Below are 22,967 nucleotides of genomic sequence, written 5' to 3' on the forward strand. Positions count from 1 at the left end.
ATGGTTTTCGGCCTTGAAAGACTTGGTACGCTCCCCTCGGACTGCCAGTAAGTCTGTTAGCCACCCCCCGTAGGGGTCGGCTCATTATCTCGGCGTGTGATGCTTTTCGGCCTTGAAAGACTTGGTACGCTCCCCTCGGACTGCCAGTAAGTCTGTTAGCCACCCCCCGTAGGGGTCGGCTCATTATCTCGGCGTGTGATGCTTTTCGGCCTTGAAAGACTTGGTACGCTCCCCTCGGACTGCCAGTAAGTCTGTTAGCCACCCCCCGTAGGGGTCGGCTCATTATCTCGGCGTGTGATGCTTTTCGGCCTTGAAAGACTTGGTACGCTCCGCCTAGGACTGCCAGTAAGTATGTTAGCCAGCCCCCACAGGGGTTGGCTCATTTTCACGGACCCGCGCAGGGTACCAATCTTGCATGTTGCGAGACGCAGCATCATTACAAAGTGGGGACCAGTAAGTATACTAGCCACCCCCCACAGGGGTCGTTTCATTATCACGGACCCGCGCAGGGTACCAATCTTGCATTTTGCGAGTCGCAGCATCATTACAAAGCAGGGACCAGTAAGTATACTAGCCACCCCCCGCAGGGGTCGGCTCATTATCACGGACCCTCGCAGGGTACCAATCATGCATGTTGCGGGTCGTACCATCATTGCAATCTACCCTCGCAGGGTGGCTTTTTGGATCGACTTTCGAAGAGTCGCCATTATAACCTTCCCTCGAAGGGAAATGGTAATCACACTCACGCTGAATGGCGTGTGACGCAAAACTCTAAAAGCTCCCTTGGGATATCACGAGTAAATTACAATAGGAACCATGTCCAACAGAGGAAACAGAAAGCGTCCAGGACCGCAGGCGGACTTTGATGCGTCCAACAAGGCACGTAAGTTATGACTTTCCAGGCGGGTTGCCTAACATTATATCAAGACCAATGGAAAGAAATGGGAGCTCCGCCTTTCTTGTCAAAAATAATAACTGGGCATCGCATACCATTGGCCAAGAGCCACCTTTGATAGATAATGCCAGATTTGACCAGAGAGTCCAAAGAGATGGATGTCGTCATATCCCAAATGATAAAACAAAAAGTTATATTGATAGCTGCAAATTCTGCCAGCTTTCTTTCCAATATGTTTCTTGTGCCCAAAAGGCGACGGAAAGAACCGTCCAATACTCAATCTCAAGGTTCTCAACAAGTTCATAATTACGGAACCCTTCAGTTTAATAAATGTTTTTCGGGTGCTAGAGTTTCTTCAGAAAGACGAATGGCTGTGCAAGTGGATCTCGCCCAGGCTTACTTCTACCTTCCGGTAGCCGGAGGTCACAGACATGTTCTTCGACTAGTATACAGAAGAAGACTGCTTCAGATTACGTGCCTACCATTTGGCTTAAGCACGGCACCCAAGACCTTCGCCACAGTGACCAATTTGGGTGGCTCAAACTTTGAAAACTCAAGGGTTACTTATAATTGTGTATCTCGATTTTCTGGTGGCTCACCAAGATATATTTGCCTACTTTGGGATCATTTGCACCACGTTTTGGATGGCAAGTGAATAAATCGCAAGCATTATCAACAAGATAATGATAAAACGCACTACGTGACAAACAGCACGACGAACTTAGAAGACCTGCATAGCTTGATAGGACTTTTAAACTTCGCAAGTTTTCGTTGTTCCATACGGCAGACTGCATTACCGGGCTCTCCTCACTTTCCTCAATGCAGTGTTGAACAGCAATCTATACCTACCCTATTCATGGAACCGTGAGCCAAACGGTGAACAAACCATAAAAAGGGTTCTTATAAGTCACGATTGAAGTAATGATCATATTTTATAAAAATAACTACGAAAGTAATATACTGACAACATTAGAAATGATATTTTAGAACGATGTCTGTGGAACTTATGCAATCTTTTCAAACTTATTTGAAATCAAATATGTATAATAAAGGCCGTAAATTATTTTCTTAATTTTAATGAAATATGTAGTAAATCGTTTACATGTAAAATGAACCTAGAAGTCTTGACTGTCATACATAGAACCCTACTTAATTGAAGACCACGATACTAAGAACATTTTACATAAAAATGTGACGTTTTTGTCATCGGTCGGGTTATACCCACCATTTTGAAAAAGTGTCATTCTTTGGTTACATTGTGGGCTCACGGCTCGGTGAATGGAGTATAGCAATGTTGAACCTACCAGCAGATGCCTTAGCAGATCTAAAGTGGTGGCTGGTCAGCTGCCACCAAACCTTGGATATTCATTCGCCACTTCCCTGTCACCTTATAACCACGGACGCCTCCGATGTAGGATGGGGGCACAACTGAACGGAACTCCCGTAATGGGTTCATGGAACGAGAGAGAAAAAGGCTTTCACTGCGATCGGAAAGAGATGCTTGCAGTATTAACTGGAAAATCACGGCAAGTTGCTAAAGAGATCAACAGCCATTTTTCAATGCAAAAATGGGACTGTGGTGTCATATCTAAGAAATCAAGGTGGCACCCGATCAAGGAGCCTACCGAACTTGACGTACAGAGTATTCAGTTATCTTGAGCTGTATCAAATCTATCACGTCGTGAATCATATACCAGCCCTATTCAACAGTCAGGCAGACCATCTCTCCCGACACAAACCTCCACCGGAGTGGCATCTTGTATCAGCAGTGGACCTACTTGCCTCGAAGCGAGCCCAGGGACACATAGTTGTGTACTACGTGCCCCTAGATCTGAAGGACCCGAAAGCGGGGTTCCACGATGCCTTTTTCTCAAGTTTTGACTTACCCGCTAGCATGGGTATTACCGCCACCTTACCTTATACCGTAGGTCCTCAGTCATCTCAATTCAGGAACGGGAGTTAATCTCATAGTAGTTCCTTCGGTGGCACCAGGTATTTTGGCGAGCAGATTTGAAGTCCCGATCATTAGCAGTACCCTACACACTGATGAACCTCGAGCAGAAACCGATAGACACAGCAACGGGGATACCCCCTGCCAAGGTCAGGGAAATGGGGGGGGGGGAGGGACAAGGAGTCTCTCCGACTGAAGTCTTCTTCAATCCACACGCAACACTTATCAATCAGCTTGGAGTCGATGGTTAAATTGGGGCGAAAAGTATGAAATTGGATCCTATGAATCCTTGAATCCCTATTTGGACCTATACTTACCCAATTTTTAGCAGACTTACACATAGTAAATAAACTAACATACAATACTATTTTATTACACAAGTCAGTTATAGCTACACTATGCAATGCAGAAACCACTGGAGAGCTAGGTTCACACGTTCTAGTCGGACACAATTTAAAATCAATAGCGCTGAGCAAACCTGTTCCCCGGGAAGCCGTCCATCTGGAATAATGACCAATTGGTAACCTACTTAAGTGCAGTAAACGTAGACGAGAATAATCCATTTGCAACTTCCAGGCACACTGCTGCTCTTTCTTTTGCTAGCTTGTTTCGGAAAGGCGAGTCCATGATCTTTCCTTGCTTGCAATAGACCCAGAACATTTCAAAAACAACAAAGATAATTTAATCTTATGGCCAGTCTTTGGCTCTAAGACCGACAGTTCTAGTCATAGGCAGTCGGGTTGTTGTTTGATGGATAATCAGGAAAATATAAATCTAAGTCCAGTGTATTGGGTCAGAAAGACTAAAGCCTTGTTAGAAGATAGACGGACATCGGCTAATTCCTTAAATTTATTTATATCCGTTAGAGGCCAACCAAAGGCAGGCACCCGAACGATGATGCGGGTGGATTAAGACATTGTTAAAAGAGGCAGGAATAACTACAACCCCAGGAAGCTTCCACTCGGCGGTAGCGTCAAAATCTGTGTTGACAATATACTTTTGGACGATATATTAGCAAAGGGTAATTGGCGATCAGGCAATACATTTGCCCATTTTTACAGAAGGGAAAGATACCCACTAAATAGAAGTAGCAAGTTATCTCGATTATTTAATTAATCCAGCTGATTAATGTCTATATTTTTGTTACTATTGTTATTAAGAAGTATCGCAATGTTTTTGTTAATTACTATTAGAAAATGAAATCAATTTTGCTTTTGTTCTTGCATCTCTCTTTTAATTTTTATTACTCATCCTTCGAGCCCATTTCCCAACTATGTTGGGGTCGGCTTCCAGTCTAACAGGATGTAGCTGAGTACCAGTACCAGTTAACTTTGATTACATTAGTATTCCAGGACGCAATACACATACTTACATGTGATTACTCGTGTACCTAAGTACCTATTTACATACACAATTTCATTGTGCTTTTGCTCACATTGGCGTCCACTTCCACCAGGCGATAACAAACACGTCTCAAACTAGTAAGCTTCAAATAACGGTCAAGAATTTAATAGCAGCGTTTTACCTGAAATAAAACGCATATTAAATACTTACCTTATTTGAAGCTTACATTTTAATTTCTGCCTGGTGTTTTCGACTCAATGACGAACTGTGGCCGCCGAGAACACTCGTCGCCTCCTGCCTGGTGGGGAGTGAAACTGGTCGGTGTGCGAGAGAGATGCAAGATATGGGGTAGAAAAGGACGGAGATAAAAGCGGAAAACACGTAGGTGCCTATCTCAAACTAGTAAGCTTCAAATAAGGTAAGTATTTAATATGCGTTTTATTTCAGGTAAAACGCTGCTAATATTGAAGTTGCAGACAGTAACACTAAATAGGACATTTTGACAAATACCCGCATAATAATGGAATGTCCGAATTTACAACACAAGTACTAACAGTCTTTATATTTTTTAGGTAATTTTATAAATCAATAAATATATTTTTTGTAAATTATATTATTTTATTAAAATATCAGTATATTTACAAAAAACAATTGCGTTGCTTATCCTATGATATGTTATGAATTACCTGTAGACGACATTATATAATTTCAAGCGAAGCTTTAAATATTTAATTCCTTTTCAAATTGACTGTAGTTTTTATAATTGTTTTAGTAGATGTACAATTACTGCAAATTAGGTACCTTCATAAATAGTTTTGTTTCAATTAAGACTTGTCATATTTTTCATTGAATTTGCAGTTATTTTAGAAACTTTATTTCAATGATTTTATTTAAACTTAAGGAACTAAAGACTTTCTGTGTGTTTTAGTCAATTTTGTAACGATTTAAACGAGAATTTGACTAGAAACTATCACATATCAGAAATTGACGGCTAACACATATTAAATCTATATACTTTATACTATATTTCGCATCTACACAACCATGATATAAATAGACATCGATATCTAAGATCACAATTATTTTATTTATTATAACATTAAGCTTGTAACACTAAGTTTTGACTGAAATAAATATGTACTTGCGTTTGAGCATTTGTGTTTGAGAATTCAATTATAATTATCAGGAATTCAAATAGCTATTGACTAGACATGTAGAATTTTCACTATCTTTGTTATATTCATACATATAAGTATTCCTTTATAATTTTGGTATAAATCTATGTGACCACAGAGAGAAACACCTTTATCCTAGAATTAATTCTTTCGCAGCATTGCCCTTATTTTATAATTACTAGCTAATTTCGTATCAAGCGAGATTTGAAGAGAAAAGGTGAAGATTTAACACTAATATTTAAAAAACCCAATAGGTATAAAGGTGCTTACTTTTAGCTTAATTAACAGGACAATTTAGTATACGATAGATTTAAAGTAAAATAAAGCGACATTGACCAACTTTCAAGCTCATATGTATTTAAAATGTGGACGTTTCATAAATTTTAATAAGACCAATTTCATTTACAAAATTACAAAAAGTCTTGTTTTTATGCTTTCGCGCTTTTGGTGGACGTCTTCTTTTATTTCGCGAAGTTATTCCTAAATTATTTTTATAACAATCAAATTCCATTTGTGTGAAGTAATTAATGTGATTCCCATTGTATCAAAGTTGATACTTCCCGAAAAAGAGCTTCATTTCTACCAATCAGTTCTTGACCACCTCTATGGTTTAACAAATTGAAGGAAGACACAATATCAACATAAATCTTACAAATATATTGGGGCAATCAGCAGAGATACTCATAAATATTTCAGTGTAAAACAATAGCAAATCAATATTGGAACATTTTTTTTGTAATTTTCTTCGGGTAACAACCCAATTTTGTTCACAACAGCAAATATTCTATATTCAACACAAACCACCCTATTATAAAACGTGGTTTTAAAAAGTACCTGTTTTAGTACTACGTTTAGAGCTTTAACTTTATTTGAGACGATGGTTTCTACCCAGTACTAAAGCCGCTACTTTGTTAGGACCACGTTTTATAATATGTAACATTTTTTTTATTTAAATATCAAGTTCATCACAGTTGAATTCTCCGTCATCGGGACAGTTCCCTGTATGTGGGACGTCGACACTAACGCTGTACCGCAGCCGGTCTCGCTGTCATTTCATCGTGATCTCCGCTTTTATCTTCGGAGGGACCCTGAAAGGCTGGGGGTCCATCATGTCCTGGGAGCATTGGAGTTGGAGTTCCATGATGTCTCGGTGTAACGACATTATAAGGCGCAAGATTTTTGTGAAGTACTCCAATTTCTGAAAAGGGAAATATATAGTTGAGAATTAGCTAATAAAAAAAAGATCCTTGATTGACTGCAAGCAAATTATTTCATATCTATTCAATTATATATTTTACTTAATAGTATTGTTTTATTATATGGAGCTTTAGCCGTATGTACTAGCAATAAAGCATGCAAATAATATTGTACACTAAAGGGAAATATTCGATAAGAAAACTTCGAAAGAAATAAAAATTCCTGAACTGCTAGAACGATCCTTAGAGCGGTAATATGATTCCCTTTATTGTACAAGAAGAATTTGGAAGTAAGAATAGAATTGTAATAAAAATGCATGCTACGTTAATTAAGGTAATTAATACTGCTCTAAGCATAGACAAGCTTTAGTAAGAGAAACCGTAACTTACTTTTATTTTCCCCTCAGTGTACAATATCGCGACACTTCTCGAAATATATTTCTAGGTTTTTTATTAATTAAAAAAATTACTTAAAATCGTTAATACTATTTTATTATCTTGTTTCTATTCTAAAACATAAAATTTATTGAAAACCTTGTGAATGTTACATATTCAGTGACAAAATGTTTGCATTCTGATAAACAGTCTTTACATTTGTCAACCAGACATTCCTTCATGCAAAATAGGAACACTAAGTAATTCACAAGGTTTAGTAACATTATTGAAAAAGGCACCCTTTTAATGTTTCTTGTACACAATAATCCATACCAAGTCATTTATAAACTCTTCGTAACTTTAGTCAATCACTAAACTGACCAATTGTCGAATTGTACCGCAACATGACACAAAAATTAAAAAAAAAAACTCCATAACAAGTACAGTACATTGTGTACAAGACAATTTTTTTTTTCAGTTTTTAACCTAGTTTTAATAAGTAAAATAAATACATAATAACATTTACCTGACTGCTTTGTATGCTATGACCGTTAGCCTTCTCTCCGCCGACCACAGTACTGCAGGGTAAAGGTTTAGCTATGCCAATGGTCACTATTCCTGTAACAAACACAATTGTAGGTAAATTGTGAGGAAAAACTTGGGTTTTTGATAATCTTGATTTTTTATAATGTCACTAGTGTGTAAAATACCAACTTTTGAGATGGAGTGATTTATATTTTGCTTGATATACTTAATTATTACATGGATGACTTAGACACCGTGTAAAAGATTTTCTCATTATGGCATATAACTAACTTTCTTGGGAAAACTAATTATTGTCTTTAGGCCACACGCGCTTTATAAAACCTTTCGAGCTTAAAGTAAATAAAACACTCAATGTTAACTCTCAAACTTTCAACTTACAAAAACTTGACGATGCAATTACCAAAAACAATAAAAATACACTAACACTCCAAAATGATTGCGAAAAATCTACGTAACACAGTACCGATTTAGCGGAAAGAAGTTATGTATGTGAAGAACAGATTTATCTAACACATTTGTTTGTATACAACTTACTGTTATCATTATAGTATTTAATCATGGTATAACGTGTGATAACTGATAATATACTGAGTAGGTAAATATTAGTTCCCTGCTGTTACGTTGTTCTTAAATATTTTACAGATTTTAGTCAACCATTTAATTCACATTTGACATTTATCCATAAAGAGACTTGAGACCCCTCCCTCACTTTGAGAGCTCACTCTATTAAATTATTTGACGTTCCCTCCAAATGTTGGACAGGACATAGTTCATGGGGAACAAAATGACTAGCGGACCTGACTATTTTTTGAAATACCAAAATTCGTTGACAGATGTCTCAAATAACCCGAACGTCTCGTTAGTTCACTCGTAATTGATCGTTTTGGTCATGCCTACCATACGAATTATACTCAGAAGAAGGGGCGCCTTCTTCTGCGACCTGTGCTATGGCATCTCCGCTAATCGTTCCTTATACCACGAGCTAGTTCAACTGTCATACCTCTAGGCGCCCCCTTGATGGCGGCCACGGCGTGCGCGAGCGGGCTGCACGCGACGTGCGTCGCGTTGACGCTGACGAGGCGGTCGCCCGGCGCCAGCCGCCCGTCGCGCGCCGCCGCGCCGCCCGACACCACCGAGCGGACCACGATCACCGAGCTGCCCGGCTCCGATGGGTCCTGGGGGAGAAAAGATAGAAGTCAGGTACTGCGGGATTCAATGATCTGTCTGTGGATGTGCTTACTAGAAATAGGATATGAAGTACGGGATTTGTATGAGTAGTGTTAAATAATAAGCAACTCCACAAATAGATAAGTTATTGAAATCCGTCATTAAAAATTATGACTTGTCTATTCGCATATACCAATAATGTCGTCGATATACGCACAGCCAAAACTCGCTGGTTTAAAAGTGCTTTCGAACCCTCATATTTTCTTACAAATAAATATCTAAATTAAAAATAAATAACAATAATTGCTTCACCACAAAATAAAATATCACAAATACCTGCAGTAGGTAGTTCCAATCCAAAGGTACAAACAATGTATGTACACATTACAAAGTAATTTGCCAATATCCTCTTGATGGATCCAATCAAAATAGTTTTACAAAAACTCGACACCATATCCTTTACATGAAACTCACCAAATAATCCAATATAGAGAATCCTAGCCCCCGATCTTCCTTCAGCAGCTGGATATACTCGACATGATCACTCCACATGGCGAGGCCGCTGAGAGGCTCCAGGGATCGCGAACGAACGCGCTCTAGATCCTCACTGCAGAATTCTGGAACAGGGTTGAGTGTTATCAGTGTTGATGACAAAGCACATAATAATAATTTAGTTATTTTGAGTATTGCACATGGTTCAAACAATTTTTCTATAACGGCTTAAATTCTAGAAAAAGACCAGCAAATTCCGCAGAAAAACTTACAGTGCATACTTGTTAAGGTAGACTTTATAGTCTCATGGGATGGGAATCCATAAAAAAAAAACTAAACAGAAATATAGGAAAACTATGCATAGAAGCAACGTACAAAAACCTGTTGATATAGGTAATATGAATCCAGAATTTGCCTAAAAGCTTTTCCCTGGCGAATAAATTAACAATCCCTTCTTGAGTACTCTTAATAGATTCCTCGCTAAAAATACCATAGCACAACAATGCAAAAATTTCCTCACCATCATGATCGTGAGAAGCAGACATAACAGTGGTAGCACTGCAGAGCGACGCTACAGAACTCTCAGACTTGGCCTTGATGAGTCGCTGCGGAGGACTCAGCAAGTCTTGCAGACTACCGCCTAAGATATTACTCTATAAACAAAAAAACATAATAACATAGTAGTTGTGCAGGAAATGCCATCTATAGTCTGTAAGTTACAGTTTTGAAAATGGAAGCTAGATGGCGTTTATTTAAAATGTTTGGAGTAATAGATAGATGGCGTTAGTAATGAAAAGGTGCATGAATTTCCAAGCAGTTTCCATTGTCTATGATGATTTGGTAATTAGGTATCAAGGACACTTGGAACGGGTACATTATTTTCTAGTATACAAAGTTATACCTTTGAATCTTGTCTAATTACTGATCGCTAACTGTTTTACTTTAATTCTCCTCACCCTAGCAAACCCAGCATCAGACAGCCTCTCAGTGATCATGGGCTGCTGGTCTCTCTTCCTCACCACCACCAGTATGACGGGTGACGTCACAGCTCTTAGTCTCGTCACCACTTCCACGTGATGTGCACCTAGTACCCGCCAGCCGTTCACCTGCAATCAAGTTAGTACAATTTTAACCAAAGAAACATGATTTTACATATTATTTTGTACCTCAACTACATTTTTATGCCCTTAAACTTTTTTTCAAAAGTCGTGGTGGCCTAGTGGGCAAAGAACCAACCTCTCAAATATGAGGGCGCGGGTTCGATTCCAGGTCAGGCAAGTACCAATGCAACTTTTCTAAGTTTGTATGTACTTTCTAAGTATATCTTAGACGCCAATGGCTGATAAAAAGGTGAAGGAAAAACATCTTGAGGAAACCTGGACTATAAAGTCTGAAATCGCCAACCCGCATTGAGCAAGCGTGGTGATTAATGCTCAATCCCTCTCCGTGTGAGAGGAGGCCTGTGCCCAGCTGTGGGACGATAAAAAGGCTGTAACAAAAAACTTTTTTTCAGATATCATTAAACCTCCAACGATCCAATCTACGCAACAATATTAGGTTAGTAGTTCCGCTGGTACGTGAAGTTCAAAATACTGACTGGCTCATCCATTTTCCTTTTGGAGTCATTTGGTCTAAAGTCCGCTGGAGCTCATCCAAAGGCAATATTTTATTATTGCTTATATGGGTCACGAATGAACAAGTCAAACTTAAAATTGGACGTGACTAAATTTATTTGTAGCATTTTTGCACAAGAAACAGAGGATTTAATGGTTCCTTACCTCAAGCAGCTCATCTCCAACTCTGTACATCCCGAGCCTGGCAACAGGTCCGTTCGGAGCTATAGCTCTGATGTAATGTCTCGCTTGCACTTCTTTACCGGCCACCACTCGAACTGTGCCTTCCAGGGAAATGCCTAGCCCGCTGTCCTTCTCTTTTATAATTGTGCCCACCTGGGGAAAAGAATGATGGTCAATAATTTTTTTGAGGAGGTTTTGCAATAGACCCGTACTTTTGAAGCCTCACAATATTAGATGAAAGGTGCAACTATTTGATTACTATTAAGAAGTAATTCATTTGTTTATGCACTAAATGCACCTGTGAAAATACAACTTAATGAAGTAACTCCCCATTATTTCATTTCAATGTCTCAATTTCGGGGATTTATAACTCCATTATAGCATAATCCAGCTATTTCCATATATGGTTTAATCAAATCACGTAAGGCGAATATTTTCAAAATATAGAAATTACCTGTTTTCTCTTAATACAGCCGTTTTTTCTTCTCTACCTCTAGAACACAACATTCTTCAAACAACTTTCCACGACTTTACTTATGCATAACACCTACAACCAGGATAGAATTAACTTACCACAATATCATACTGGTACTGATGTCCAGGCCAGTCTGCCTCTTGCCTCAGTATATCCCGCCACTTGTTCTGTATTCTTCTCGCCTCCCGTTGACACTTCATCATCTCTCACTCTCACTTCTACAGACTACTTTATACCTTGCTTCTATAACCTTAAGGTTCGAATTAACTTACCACGATGTCATACTGGTACTGATGTCCGGGCCAGTCTGCCTCTTGCCTCAGTATATCCCGCCACTTGTCCTGTATTCTTCTCGCTTCCCGTTCAGATACTTCGTCATCTCTTCCTATCACAATCTCTGCTTCTTCGGAGGGAGACATGGGTGATGGGAGATGAGGCAGGATTTCTGATTCGGGTTCCGCTTCTATTACTGTTGATTCGTCATACTGAGGAGAAAGGTTATTGTTGGTTTAGATATTTAGATACTTGGATAGATTGTGGCTTTGCATGTTTTTCATATGGACATTTTGCATTTTTATTTTTAAGTCAATGTGTGCATGTTCGATTGTTTTTATATTGTCCCATGGTGGGCAAAAGCCTCCACCATAGCCTTTCGTGTATATCTTTCTCCGACTCGAGAGGATCGAAAAAAAGAAACAAAAAATATCATAACACTATAAGAAAATCCCCTTAGAGAAATAGCCTTTTCCGGATACTTATTCGAGTGTAAGAGGAAAAACATCAAAGAGCCAATATCAAAATATACTGTATAAAACCATCAGATTATTAAGACCATAAACCACCAACAGCCTATTTCCACTTACCACACTAAAGCTATACTTGGCGAGCGATGTGACAGAAGGACTCGGTGGAGCTATCGGTGACCTCCGTCCATCTTGCGCTGCCAACGCTTTCTGAAGCTTCTCAAACCCCGCCCCCCGGAGATACCTACAAGAGTTATTACTGAAATTAGAAAGGTTTTGAGCACACGGCAACACCAGCAAAGTATTTAGTTTACTTGAAATAGTAAAATCTAAGCAAATCTGAAATAAGGCCATCGTATGCGCAGTAGACAATATTGTTTCTAATAAATCTATCAGGCAGCAGAACAGCCAGGAATCTTTAAAGACGCCAAGACACGTTATACGTAATAACTGCATATTGTGGGCCGTTGATTTTTCCAGGGTTATCACATCTTACCTCAAAGCCTTCAGCCGTACTACGGGTCCTTTGGCATCCCTTAGCAATGCCACCGCGCGATGATTCGTCACTCCGTGCAATGAAACGCCATCGACCTGCAAAATAAAAACAAAAGCTTGTAGTACAGTTATCACTAACAACCAATAAACAAGTGAAGATGTAGTAGAGAGATACACAATTCACATCATAAAATAATTATTTCTAGAACAATCCTGATCGCAATTTAATTGGCTTACAACGCGATGTGATTTCTTGCTGGCTCTGTTGTTATGCTTATTCTCAATTGTTACTGTAGCTAGATATCATATAACTAGCTTGTGCCAGCGGTTTCACCCGCATCCCGTGGGAACCTCTGCACGAACCCGAATAAAAAGTAACCTATAGCCTTCCTCGATAAATGGGCTATCTAACACTGAAAGAATTGTTCAAATCGGACCAGTAGTTCCTGAGATTAGCGCATTTAAACAAACAAACAAACTCTTCAGCTTTATAATATTAGTATAGATATTATTCTTTGCGAAGTACATAAGGCTTTTGTATCTGGTGTCAAAGCTATCATAACCCAAAAACCTGTAAGGGAGTGTCTCTACGAAAAAATCTTTTATGGCTTGACCTTGTAAGAACAAAACTTAGTTAGTTAGTTACAGCCTTTTTAACGTCCCACTGCTGGGCACAGGCCTCCTCTCACACGGAGAAGGATTGAGCATTAATCACCACGCTTGCTCAATGCGGGTGAAAAGAATAAAACTTAGTTAGAAATATTTATAGGTGTAGTAGATTTATAAATATTTCTGTGAAAAATCACACAACAGAAACATTTCATTGACACGTAAACATCGTATTTATTTTGCTAAAGAACAAAGCCGAATTGTGCTTTGAGGCATAAAAAAATACTTGAATAACGCGGTTGCCTGTTTTCATCAACCGTGAATGTTATCCAGATGCTGTAGGTTACAATTATGTAAAAGCTGACTTATTAACTAACTATACGATCCTGATATACCTATTGCACTTAGGAACCTGTGGCCAAACCAAGACTGATAACATTGCTTGAAGCTTCAGTCATTTTCATTTCCAGCCTTTTATTGTCCAACTTCATCTAATCAGAAGAAATACTTTAGTATTTCCTAACCTGGGATCAAAGCCGCATACTCTTACTTGAGAGGCTGATGCTTTAACCACTACCCAGACACATATAACTCCAATTACTAGCATCTACTCCAATCAATACTTATGACCGTTAGATGTATTCGCCTTAACTAATGACTCATTAAACTAATTACCGAAATCATTAAGCCTTCCCTAATTGCACCCGCTATTGTTCTCGCTAATAACAGGCGGGAACAGCTTTCGATCTCAACGTATTATTGAATCAATTGATTTACTATTGTCAAAAAGGTCGAAAGCAATTTGGATTATATTCTGAGCACAAAAGATGCTGTTATTGCTAAAAATTGCCGACGTACACGAATGCAGAAATAATATGACGCAACTCTTGGCAATTTTATTCTTTACGTTAGCAATAAAAATATAATTAAGGTAGATCCTTTAACACCATGCATTGTTTTGAATAAATGAAATGATTCTAAGTCAGGTACAGCTTTTTTCACATTAATGAAGTCCACGCATAATTATGTAATTCATTATACAGAACCACAAAATGTGAATGCCACTGAAATGAAAATAAGACCTTCAAAGCAAATATAATTCCAAAAGCACCTACTTTATGCCCAGATCTATGTGATGCAGAAAAATGAAATTGCCACTACACGGAGACTGAAATTACATTCATGAAAATGAGTAAAAGTATAAGATAGGATAATAAACTACTGATATAATATTCTGAGTAACATTTACGTCTGTACGTGATAATGAGACGGCCCTATAGTCAGTGAATAGGACTGTGCTTTGAATTTAAATAATAGTGTCAAGAGCAGCTCTTTAGACACATTCTAATAAGACTCTGTAGTGCAATACAATTTTGCATCTTGATTAGATGAGAATGAGACGATATCTAAAGTCTTTTCGTCGTTTTTTTTATTGTGTGTAGTGTTAGACAGATCTGATATGTTCTACTGTTCATTATTATGAAACTTCTCCTTGATTTTGTTCTCTTGCTTAGCCTGTTTCTCTTTTACTACTATGAACATGGTAGGTGTAAATAATAAAGTATGAACTTTACTATTTTAGCAGCAGCCGTGGTTTCATTTCTCAGAGTGCATCCTCACATTGTAATGCCAGAATTTCCTAGACTTTTGACATCTGAGATTTTGAAGGCTGTCGGAAAACTTAGAAGATCTTATGAAGATAAAACTGAAACCCTCTACCTTGTGTATATAAAAGGTTACTTGAAAGCGGCAGTAAAAACTCAAGATCATAATTCAAGGAAGTAACTAAATAATATACAAAATTTAACTAAAACTTAAAACCCAAGGAAGTAACTAAATAGCAAAGAACATAGTGTAGTAGTTAAAGAAGAATACAAAGACATTTGTAAAACAGCACTAGAAATGTAGGATCATTAAAATGAACGAGCGTATAAAATGTCGCGTCGATTAAGTCAGCGTATTCGCTGAGGAGTAGGGAAGACGTGACGACAATGATAGCAAGTGGGTTAAGGACATGGAATATATTGTACTATGGAACAAAGGAGATGGGATTTGAGGACAATGATGAACTGCATTTATATGATGCTGGTACGACACAGTCTAATAATTTTATTTTCCTTTTTAATCTTGAATTAAGAGCGCTTTCAAAATAACGGATTTTCTATTCCGTTTTTTTGGTAGGGATCGTATGGGCGTTGGAAAGCGTACATGGGCGATAGCAAAAATTACAACTACCGGTACACAAACTGTTAAATAATTTTAATATTTTCAGGTGTTTGATTGATATTAAGTGAGTTTTTAAAAATGGTAAGATTAAAAAATAGTAATATTGCAAAGTGATCTTATACTCTGCGGTTACGTATGATGGGGTCAGCGAAAAAGAAATGAAATTTTAGGAAAAATCCAAGCCAAGAAAACAGCATAAGATAAAGTGAAATCCGTTAACGTTGTCTCACATTTGGCACCCTCACAGTATTGAGTGTCAATGTAATAAGAACAAACGTATCAACATGTTCTAGGCACGAATCCAAATCTAGAGTTCCCAAAATACGAAAAAATTTAAGTTGCCATCGACTCGCTAAGAAGAAGAAAATACGAAAAATTCAATTTCTTAAAATCGTAGCCAAAATTGAAAAAATCTAGCAGATTATCCCATTTTCGCTGGAACGTATGATCGCATACGTCAATATTAATTTCCGATATCATTCGTATACTGGAATTCAATATGGAAATTGTAATCTAATAATTTATGGATCCTGAATTCCAATCCTTCAGCCGGATTATTATGGAGTCATGATGATATACGGTACAACTAGGTTTCATAATACTGGTGAAATAAATCTTCAAACGAAATGTTATTCTGATCCACGGGTTCTGATCCTACTCCACATTATGTATAGAAAATTCTGTACCTATAACTGACTTTGCAACTGATTTAAAAACATGTTTTTCTTTCGTATTTTTTTAACCTTTCGAAGTCAAATTAAAGTCAACTTGACTGTAACATAGTAACTTTAAAAATATGAATTTTGCTACAGTGTTATTTTTATCAAAGGTCAGACAAGAGTTTCAGCTCCAGTAACCAAAAAGGCAGACTTTTACGTAACGAACTCCAAACTTAATGATGATTAGAAACAGAAAGATTCTTCGGGATTGCTGGTTTCCAAAATGATCTTAAGAGAGCCAATGATGATCCTTGCATTAATATTCAAGATAAGAGATTGGCTCGTGACGTCACAGAATTGAGCCAAGGCCGCCATATTTTGGACGAATCGCAATAAAGACTCGTTTGACGACGCTCTCCTTTATGATATTCCTCCTTGAAGGGATGACATAAAACGTGAGGAAAATTATATCCGTTATACTGTGTACTTTTGGAATTACCCATGATTTAGATGTCCGTAAGTTTAGTTTTTGTACATGGAACTTTTAGAAATGAAAAAATCATTTCGTATACTGAATTATGTATGTAAAGAATCTTTTTTCAAGTCATAATGGTAGATCCACCTACTCCTATTTTCTAATCTATATTTGAAGTCTTTTTTATTCCATTATACCTCAATAGTAATTGTGGTCTAGTTGTAATCATTCATTTCAATTACAGGAAAAAATATATTTCAATGTATCTGCAAACACATTTCATAAAATCCTTCCCTTGGCGTTCAAAAATAAACTACAAATATAATACACAGGAACTCTTAACTTGAAAAATGAAAAATATAAAGGCTTGCAAACCCGGGGCACTCGAGGGCAATCGTGGGGCAAGTGCAAACTCAGCTGTATCACCCTCTCGTACATTGTGGAGTAGGCTTCGTTACCAATTCATGGATTTACTGCCCCAAATATAACGTGGATCTTGATGTAAGTAGCCTACTTTCTCTTGATAACTGGAGTGAACAATAAGGTAAGGGTAATAAAGTCTAGTAGGTCCTATTTTCTAGAACGACTTCAAGAAAAAGATTTTGGGCTAATTTATGCGAAAAGTTATGTAAACTGTCATTTGTTGTGTAAACATTTTTTATTGACACCATTTACAGTCTATTATTATTTCCCGAGCCTTTTCTCAACTATGATGGGATCGGCTTCCAGTATAACCGGATTCAGCTGAGTACCAGTGCCTTACAAGGAGACCATTTACAGTGTATCTGAAAGATAAAGTATTTTCGTTGTTACTAAAACAATAACAAGGATTGTCCCTCAATTTTTTTTCTGTTTGTTCAATAAGTCCTCAAAACGAATTTCATCCAAGCTTAACATTTGGAGTGTTTTATTCCGTTTTTATCCGTCTCTCATCTTCGCATACAATATTTATTCCACAAGGTTTAATCTTTGTTTCATCAGCACCATTTGCAATCGCGAGTCAGTGTCGAGTCGCTACTAAATATTAAAATGTTGGATATTTCAACAATAGCCTTTCAAATACACTGCTGTTGTTCTCGTCTATTGTTACAGGGTGTTTAACATACCCTCTGTTTATTTTTAATTCTGGCTTTTCAATTTCAATTGTTCATATTTTAGATTTTTTGCTGTAAAATCTTGATGCTACAACATTTGGACTATTGTAGAGGTCCTCCAAAAAAAAGGACCCTGGCTGAAGAGTTAAAATGTCATATTGTACAACAGCAAAAAAATATGTAACGTTGACAGAAAAAATAACCAAAATACACAAAATTAAGAGTTAACGATGACAGCAACCCTCGACGGTCGGTCAACACGGGTAAAGGGTGACGCGAAGATTGTAGATATAAAGTTAGTCGACTAATCAGATTTGACATCTAGACGACTAGAGGTCGGGAGGGCGTTGATCGAGTTATAGTATTCGATGCTGTTTTAGAGTTTACTAACGATGATTCTGTATCGATTCGTTTCTGTTGTTTGGCTTTTGATTGCGTGATTTGTTGCTTTAGGATTTTCGGTGGGTGATTTATTTGTTTTTGTCATTAGGGCTCACTGCTGTTGTATATCGGAGTATAATGGAAAGATAATTATCTGAAACTGTATTTTTTTAAGATTTATGAAACCCCTATTAAATATAAATCAAATTAAATAAACCTGGCGATTCAAAAAGTCACATTGGAACTAAAGGGTACTGGAACTAAAATACCTGCAGGAAATAAATTTATTGTACTTTATCTAATGATAGAAGGCCGACAGAAGCCTACCGCTCGAATAAAAATACGGCTCATCTTAACCCATAATTAGACACTACATCTTCGCGTTTCTACAAGGACTAATATCCAACTAACCTCCCAATGTATTACCTACCGCACGCACTAATTCCACATTCAATCAATGTCTTACAAGTTTCCTCACGACACAACTCCTGGTAACGCCAATCAAGGCAAGACATCGCGTGCTAACGCTAGTAGTATGAGTAATCACCTCATATTTGTTTCATGTATGTCCGTATGGGTGTTTGGAAAAGGAGAAATGAGTGTTGAAATAACAGTAGGCAATAATTTTGCACTTTATACTCAGAAACTACTACTACTTACTAGGTAAGTAAAGACTGTCTTCCTTTCTACTAGAAATTCCCAGCTTTAATTATTCTCCCAACTCCGTCTCGCTTCAATCAAGGAACACATCGCGTGCTAAGCTAATGCTCTTCATAATCACTTCCTACCGCAACGGGTAAAGCACGCGTGGCAAGCGAGCATCCGTGAAGGAAATGTGTGGGGAATAATTATAGGATGGGGGAATTATGATAAGTAATTATCCTTGTGAAGACTGGCTGTTATTACTGAAGCGATTGCAAGTTTGTCTATGTTTGTGTCATCACATACGCGCCACAAATATTGAGGTTAGGATTCTTCTTCTTCCTGCCCTGTTCCCAATTTTATTTGGGGTCGGATTGATAAGAATTACTGATGATATTTAAAGCAAAAATGTAAGGATGATATAGAGACAAGAGTAGCATTGAATAACATCCAACATTAAGTTAATCGTATCAGGATGAACTCATTTCATCATATGGACGTTTTAACAAAGATCAATAATCCTGTAAAGAATCCCAATTATCCCTATAAAGGTGACAAAGTACGTATAAAATTCGATAATTTCGCGGGAAACCAAACTTGCGGAATCCAAGGAAACTTCAGACTTTCAGGAAATTATTTTATAAACGAAATGAAGTTGGCGAGGCAACTTTTGATACAGGAAGTCCTTTAAATTGCGAAAAGTTATACCGTGCCTAGCTTGTTATGTGATACGGCAGCTACATTACACGACAAGAAAGTTTTAAGCCTTTTCAATGTACTTCTACTTTGTGTGCAAGGATGCGTAGTAAGGGCTTAATTGGAACAGGAAATTCAGTTGATAAGGAAAAAGACGATGTTTTTGAGGAAAAAATCTGCTACAGTAAAAGTGAGCCACACATTTATTTGTCAAAAAAAGACACTGAACTGTATAGGGCTAACAGGAACGCCGTACCTAGGTGTACCTTTTGTGAAAAATATTTTGTAAAGCAGTATACCAGAACTCGAATTCAAAATCTTTATTGCAAACTGTAAGTATAAAATTTTGAGGATCTTACAACTAATCCACATTCTTTGCAAAGCCAACTTAAAGATCCAAAAAAGATCATCAAGTGTAACCAAGCGAATCAATCAACCCTACCCTGCAGGAACCCGCCCCCACAATACACGCTCGTGAATCAAGTATATCGATGTGAAACTTCACAGTGCATGTCGCTGCGTGACAAATTAGTCGCACTAATGGTTCCCCGTGACAGGAGCGTGACTAGTGGCCAGCTGCAGGGTTGAATGTGGTGGAAAAATGTCTTAATGTGTTGAGGAAATAAATGATTTTGAAGTAGGTGGTGGATTGTGAATGGATGAAAACGTAAAATTAAAGTTTTGTGAGTGTTTTGGGGTTTGCTTAAAGAAGATAAGACCATGCTCGTTCTGGAAAATAAAGTAAGAAGAAGGCATTATGTAAATTCATCGTAATGTAACGATGGCGATGAGCCTAGGCATGATAACAAAATTTAGAACCTAGTCTCGATCTGCAATATCATACGGAGCAACCAATAAAATAAAAACATTATATTACAAATAAATTGGGATAAAGGCAGGTGGAAAATGATGCAAAAAACGCATCTGAAAACAAAGTTGAGGAAAGGATAGCACATTCACAGAGTGTCCGCCGAAGCAAAACAAATTATTAAATAACCAAGACAGTTAGTTTTTGAAGAAGAAACTAGAGCACTGTTTAAAAAGCATCAACTATCCAATAACAATAGCAACAAACGAAGTGCAATAAAACGCATCGTAACTGTAATTCCCAGTGTGGTCAGCAAATGGAATGAAAACATCAATGGCCGAGCGTCAGCCGTGACAAATCAGCCGGCTAATCGCTTCGCAGCAGGGGTGTGTAATGGAAATTGTTGGTTTGCGTTTCTTTGCTGGACTTGTTTAGACTTTTATACGTATTGACATTGCTTTGAAAGCTTGGAAAATGTATCTTTATTTCGTTTTATTTGGTGTCTATTTTCAGTGTTTTGGTATCATTACTAATTAAGGTATAATCAAGTCTACATTTTATAAATAAATCTATACAACTATACTGTTAGACCAGACTCTCTCATGGTGGTAAAATAGTCGTAAGAGTGACAACATCAAATTTTGAGTTAGAATTCCGGATAGAGTAAAATGTTACTCACGGTAATAGCATCGGTTGTGTAATTTTGTATATTTTGATGATACATTAATCAGCATACCCCGTATTGGCAATGAATAAATAAAAGAAAAAATGTCTAACGGGATAAAAAAGTTACTGAAAGGCAATAAAGTCATAAATAAATAAAACTTCACCACATTTCGCGAGCGCTCAAGCGGTTTGCGGTAAGCGGTTGACTTTATTTATTTTGAACTTTATTTCAACCTTTCAATAGATTTTCTCTTAGCAATCAAAAACCGCACTCGATTCGAAAAAAACCATACACAATTTAACACAGATGACAGAATAGTAGGTAATACTACTAGTAGTAGGTAATAGGAAGGAAATGATGCAACGAGAAATTCAGGTCACAATACTCGTGAAAAAGATAGAAAAATAGAAATAGAAGAATAACTAGAAATTGCTCACTGTTTAATGGAGCTATCCAATGTAACTACAGCGGAGTTTATTTTATTGCTAAGCTCTGATGTCATCAACATAGTTAAACTATACGAGATAGAACTTTGTCATATGATCTCGATTTTGATGGAGACTCACATGTAACTAACTTAAATTGGGACACTGAGGGATCTGGTACAATTAATTTATTTAATAAATTCTAGCTTCAGTTTAATCCTGATGGCTTAGTGACAACGGCTAGAGATCGAAGTTTTAATTGGACATGGATACCCATGCATTGCATATTGAGACTTGTCCGTATCTCGGAAAACTGTCAGGCACAACTGTCATTTGTTGATTGACGTTGACGTAACGGATAGTCAGAAACCTACTCCATAGTCAGAGGCTGGATATGGATTATTGTGTTAACCAGTTACTGTATTGTGTTGGTTATAGTGTTGCTACATTTATTGGTAGACATCTGCTATCCGACTAAACTGAAAGGACTCCAACTTTATAGCGAATATTAACTTACAGATGACGGGTTTTACGATAGAACTCATCAAAGTAATGCTTCGTTACTGTATCTACGCCAGCCATATCTCCATTCTCTTTTGTTTTCCCTACAAAGTTATCTATTGCATCTAGGAACACGAGTGCATCCAATTTGCGTGTGTTGACTGTTACAAATTGGCGCTATAAATGCAACAGTGTATTTTCTGCATCAATATTTTTACTTCAACACATGGCCACGCGATTTATTTGCTGTGTCCCACGGTGGGCGCCATTTGTTCTAGGAACCCATCTGTGCAAGAGGAGCTTGAAAATGTAAGTGTTGTTACAGTAAGATGAATTTTATGAGTATCTCGTAGAATCGGCAGATTTTTTAATATTTAATGGCTATTATAATTATAAATTGGAGATTAAATACTTAGGTACAAAAAATAGTGGCAACAAAAAATGTGTTTTGTGACTATTTTATAGAGGCTGAGAACTTGTAGATACATAGGTTGTTTGTCGATGGGCATTTCTCCTGAGTCTTCGCAAAAATAAACTTTCCGTTTTGTAAATAAAGCAGTTTTCAACCAACCTGTAAAGTACACGTAAATATCATTCACTCACCTCTACAATCCTGTCGTTGACTTGTATCTTGCCGCACAGGTCTGCGGAGCTGCCCTCACTGATACTCTTCACGAAGATGCCACTCAGTTCCTCTGTCAACAAAAACATTAATTAAGTACATTCTTCATAAAATAATCTTATCACGAGTTTATATCAGTTCTAGTAAAATAAATAATCCGTTTTACTTTGCAAACGTTAAAAAGCTACAGTCCGTTTAATGGACACGGGCATAAAATTACAAAATACCAAATTATATTTCTACTGCCTTATGATTCTCAAACCTCGTTAAAGGAAAACAGAAGCAATCATAATATCTTAAAAGTAAATTCATCACATTTGTAGTATCCACAATAAAGGGCGAAATTATTCTGTTCAAATGTTAAGAACTTCAGATTTATTTAAAACAAATAAAACGCTAGCAGCAGAGAAACTCCACTACACCCAGAAATCGGATTTCACCAAAACATTGATTCACTATCTATCGGAGATGGCTTAGTGAGCTCTCTGAAAGCTAAGTTACCCTATCTAGAT

General features: G+C 37.5%; 1 protein-coding gene across 1 annotated transcript in view; it reads right to left on the reverse strand.

Moving 5' to 3' along the window:
* Positions 1–22,967, reverse strand: part of LOC124642299 — a 169,673-nt gene that overhangs the window by 98,054 nt on the left and 48,652 nt on the right. Inside the window, exons 8-17 of the mRNA XM_047180665.1 lie at positions 22,437–22,528; positions 12,652–12,746; positions 12,276–12,399; positions 11,685–11,897; positions 10,920–11,090; positions 10,098–10,247; positions 9,662–9,794; positions 9,124–9,266; positions 8,483–8,657; positions 7,463–7,554 (exon numbers count right to left, since the gene is read on the reverse strand). Coding sequence (XP_047036621.1) covers positions 7,463–7,554; positions 8,483–8,657; positions 9,124–9,266; positions 9,662–9,794; positions 10,098–10,247; positions 10,920–11,090; positions 11,685–11,897; positions 12,276–12,399; positions 12,652–12,746; positions 22,437–22,528 — 1,388 coding nt within the window. The remainder of the gene's footprint in view (positions 1–7,462; positions 7,555–8,482; positions 8,658–9,123; positions 9,267–9,661; positions 9,795–10,097; positions 10,248–10,919; positions 11,091–11,684; positions 11,898–12,275; positions 12,400–12,651; positions 12,747–22,436; positions 22,529–22,967) is intronic.

Source organism: Helicoverpa zea, chromosome 24, assembly GCF_022581195.2.
Source record: "Helicoverpa zea isolate HzStark_Cry1AcR chromosome 24, ilHelZeax1.1, whole genome shotgun sequence".
NCBI lineage: Eukaryota > Metazoa > Arthropoda > Insecta > Lepidoptera > Noctuidae > Helicoverpa > Helicoverpa zea.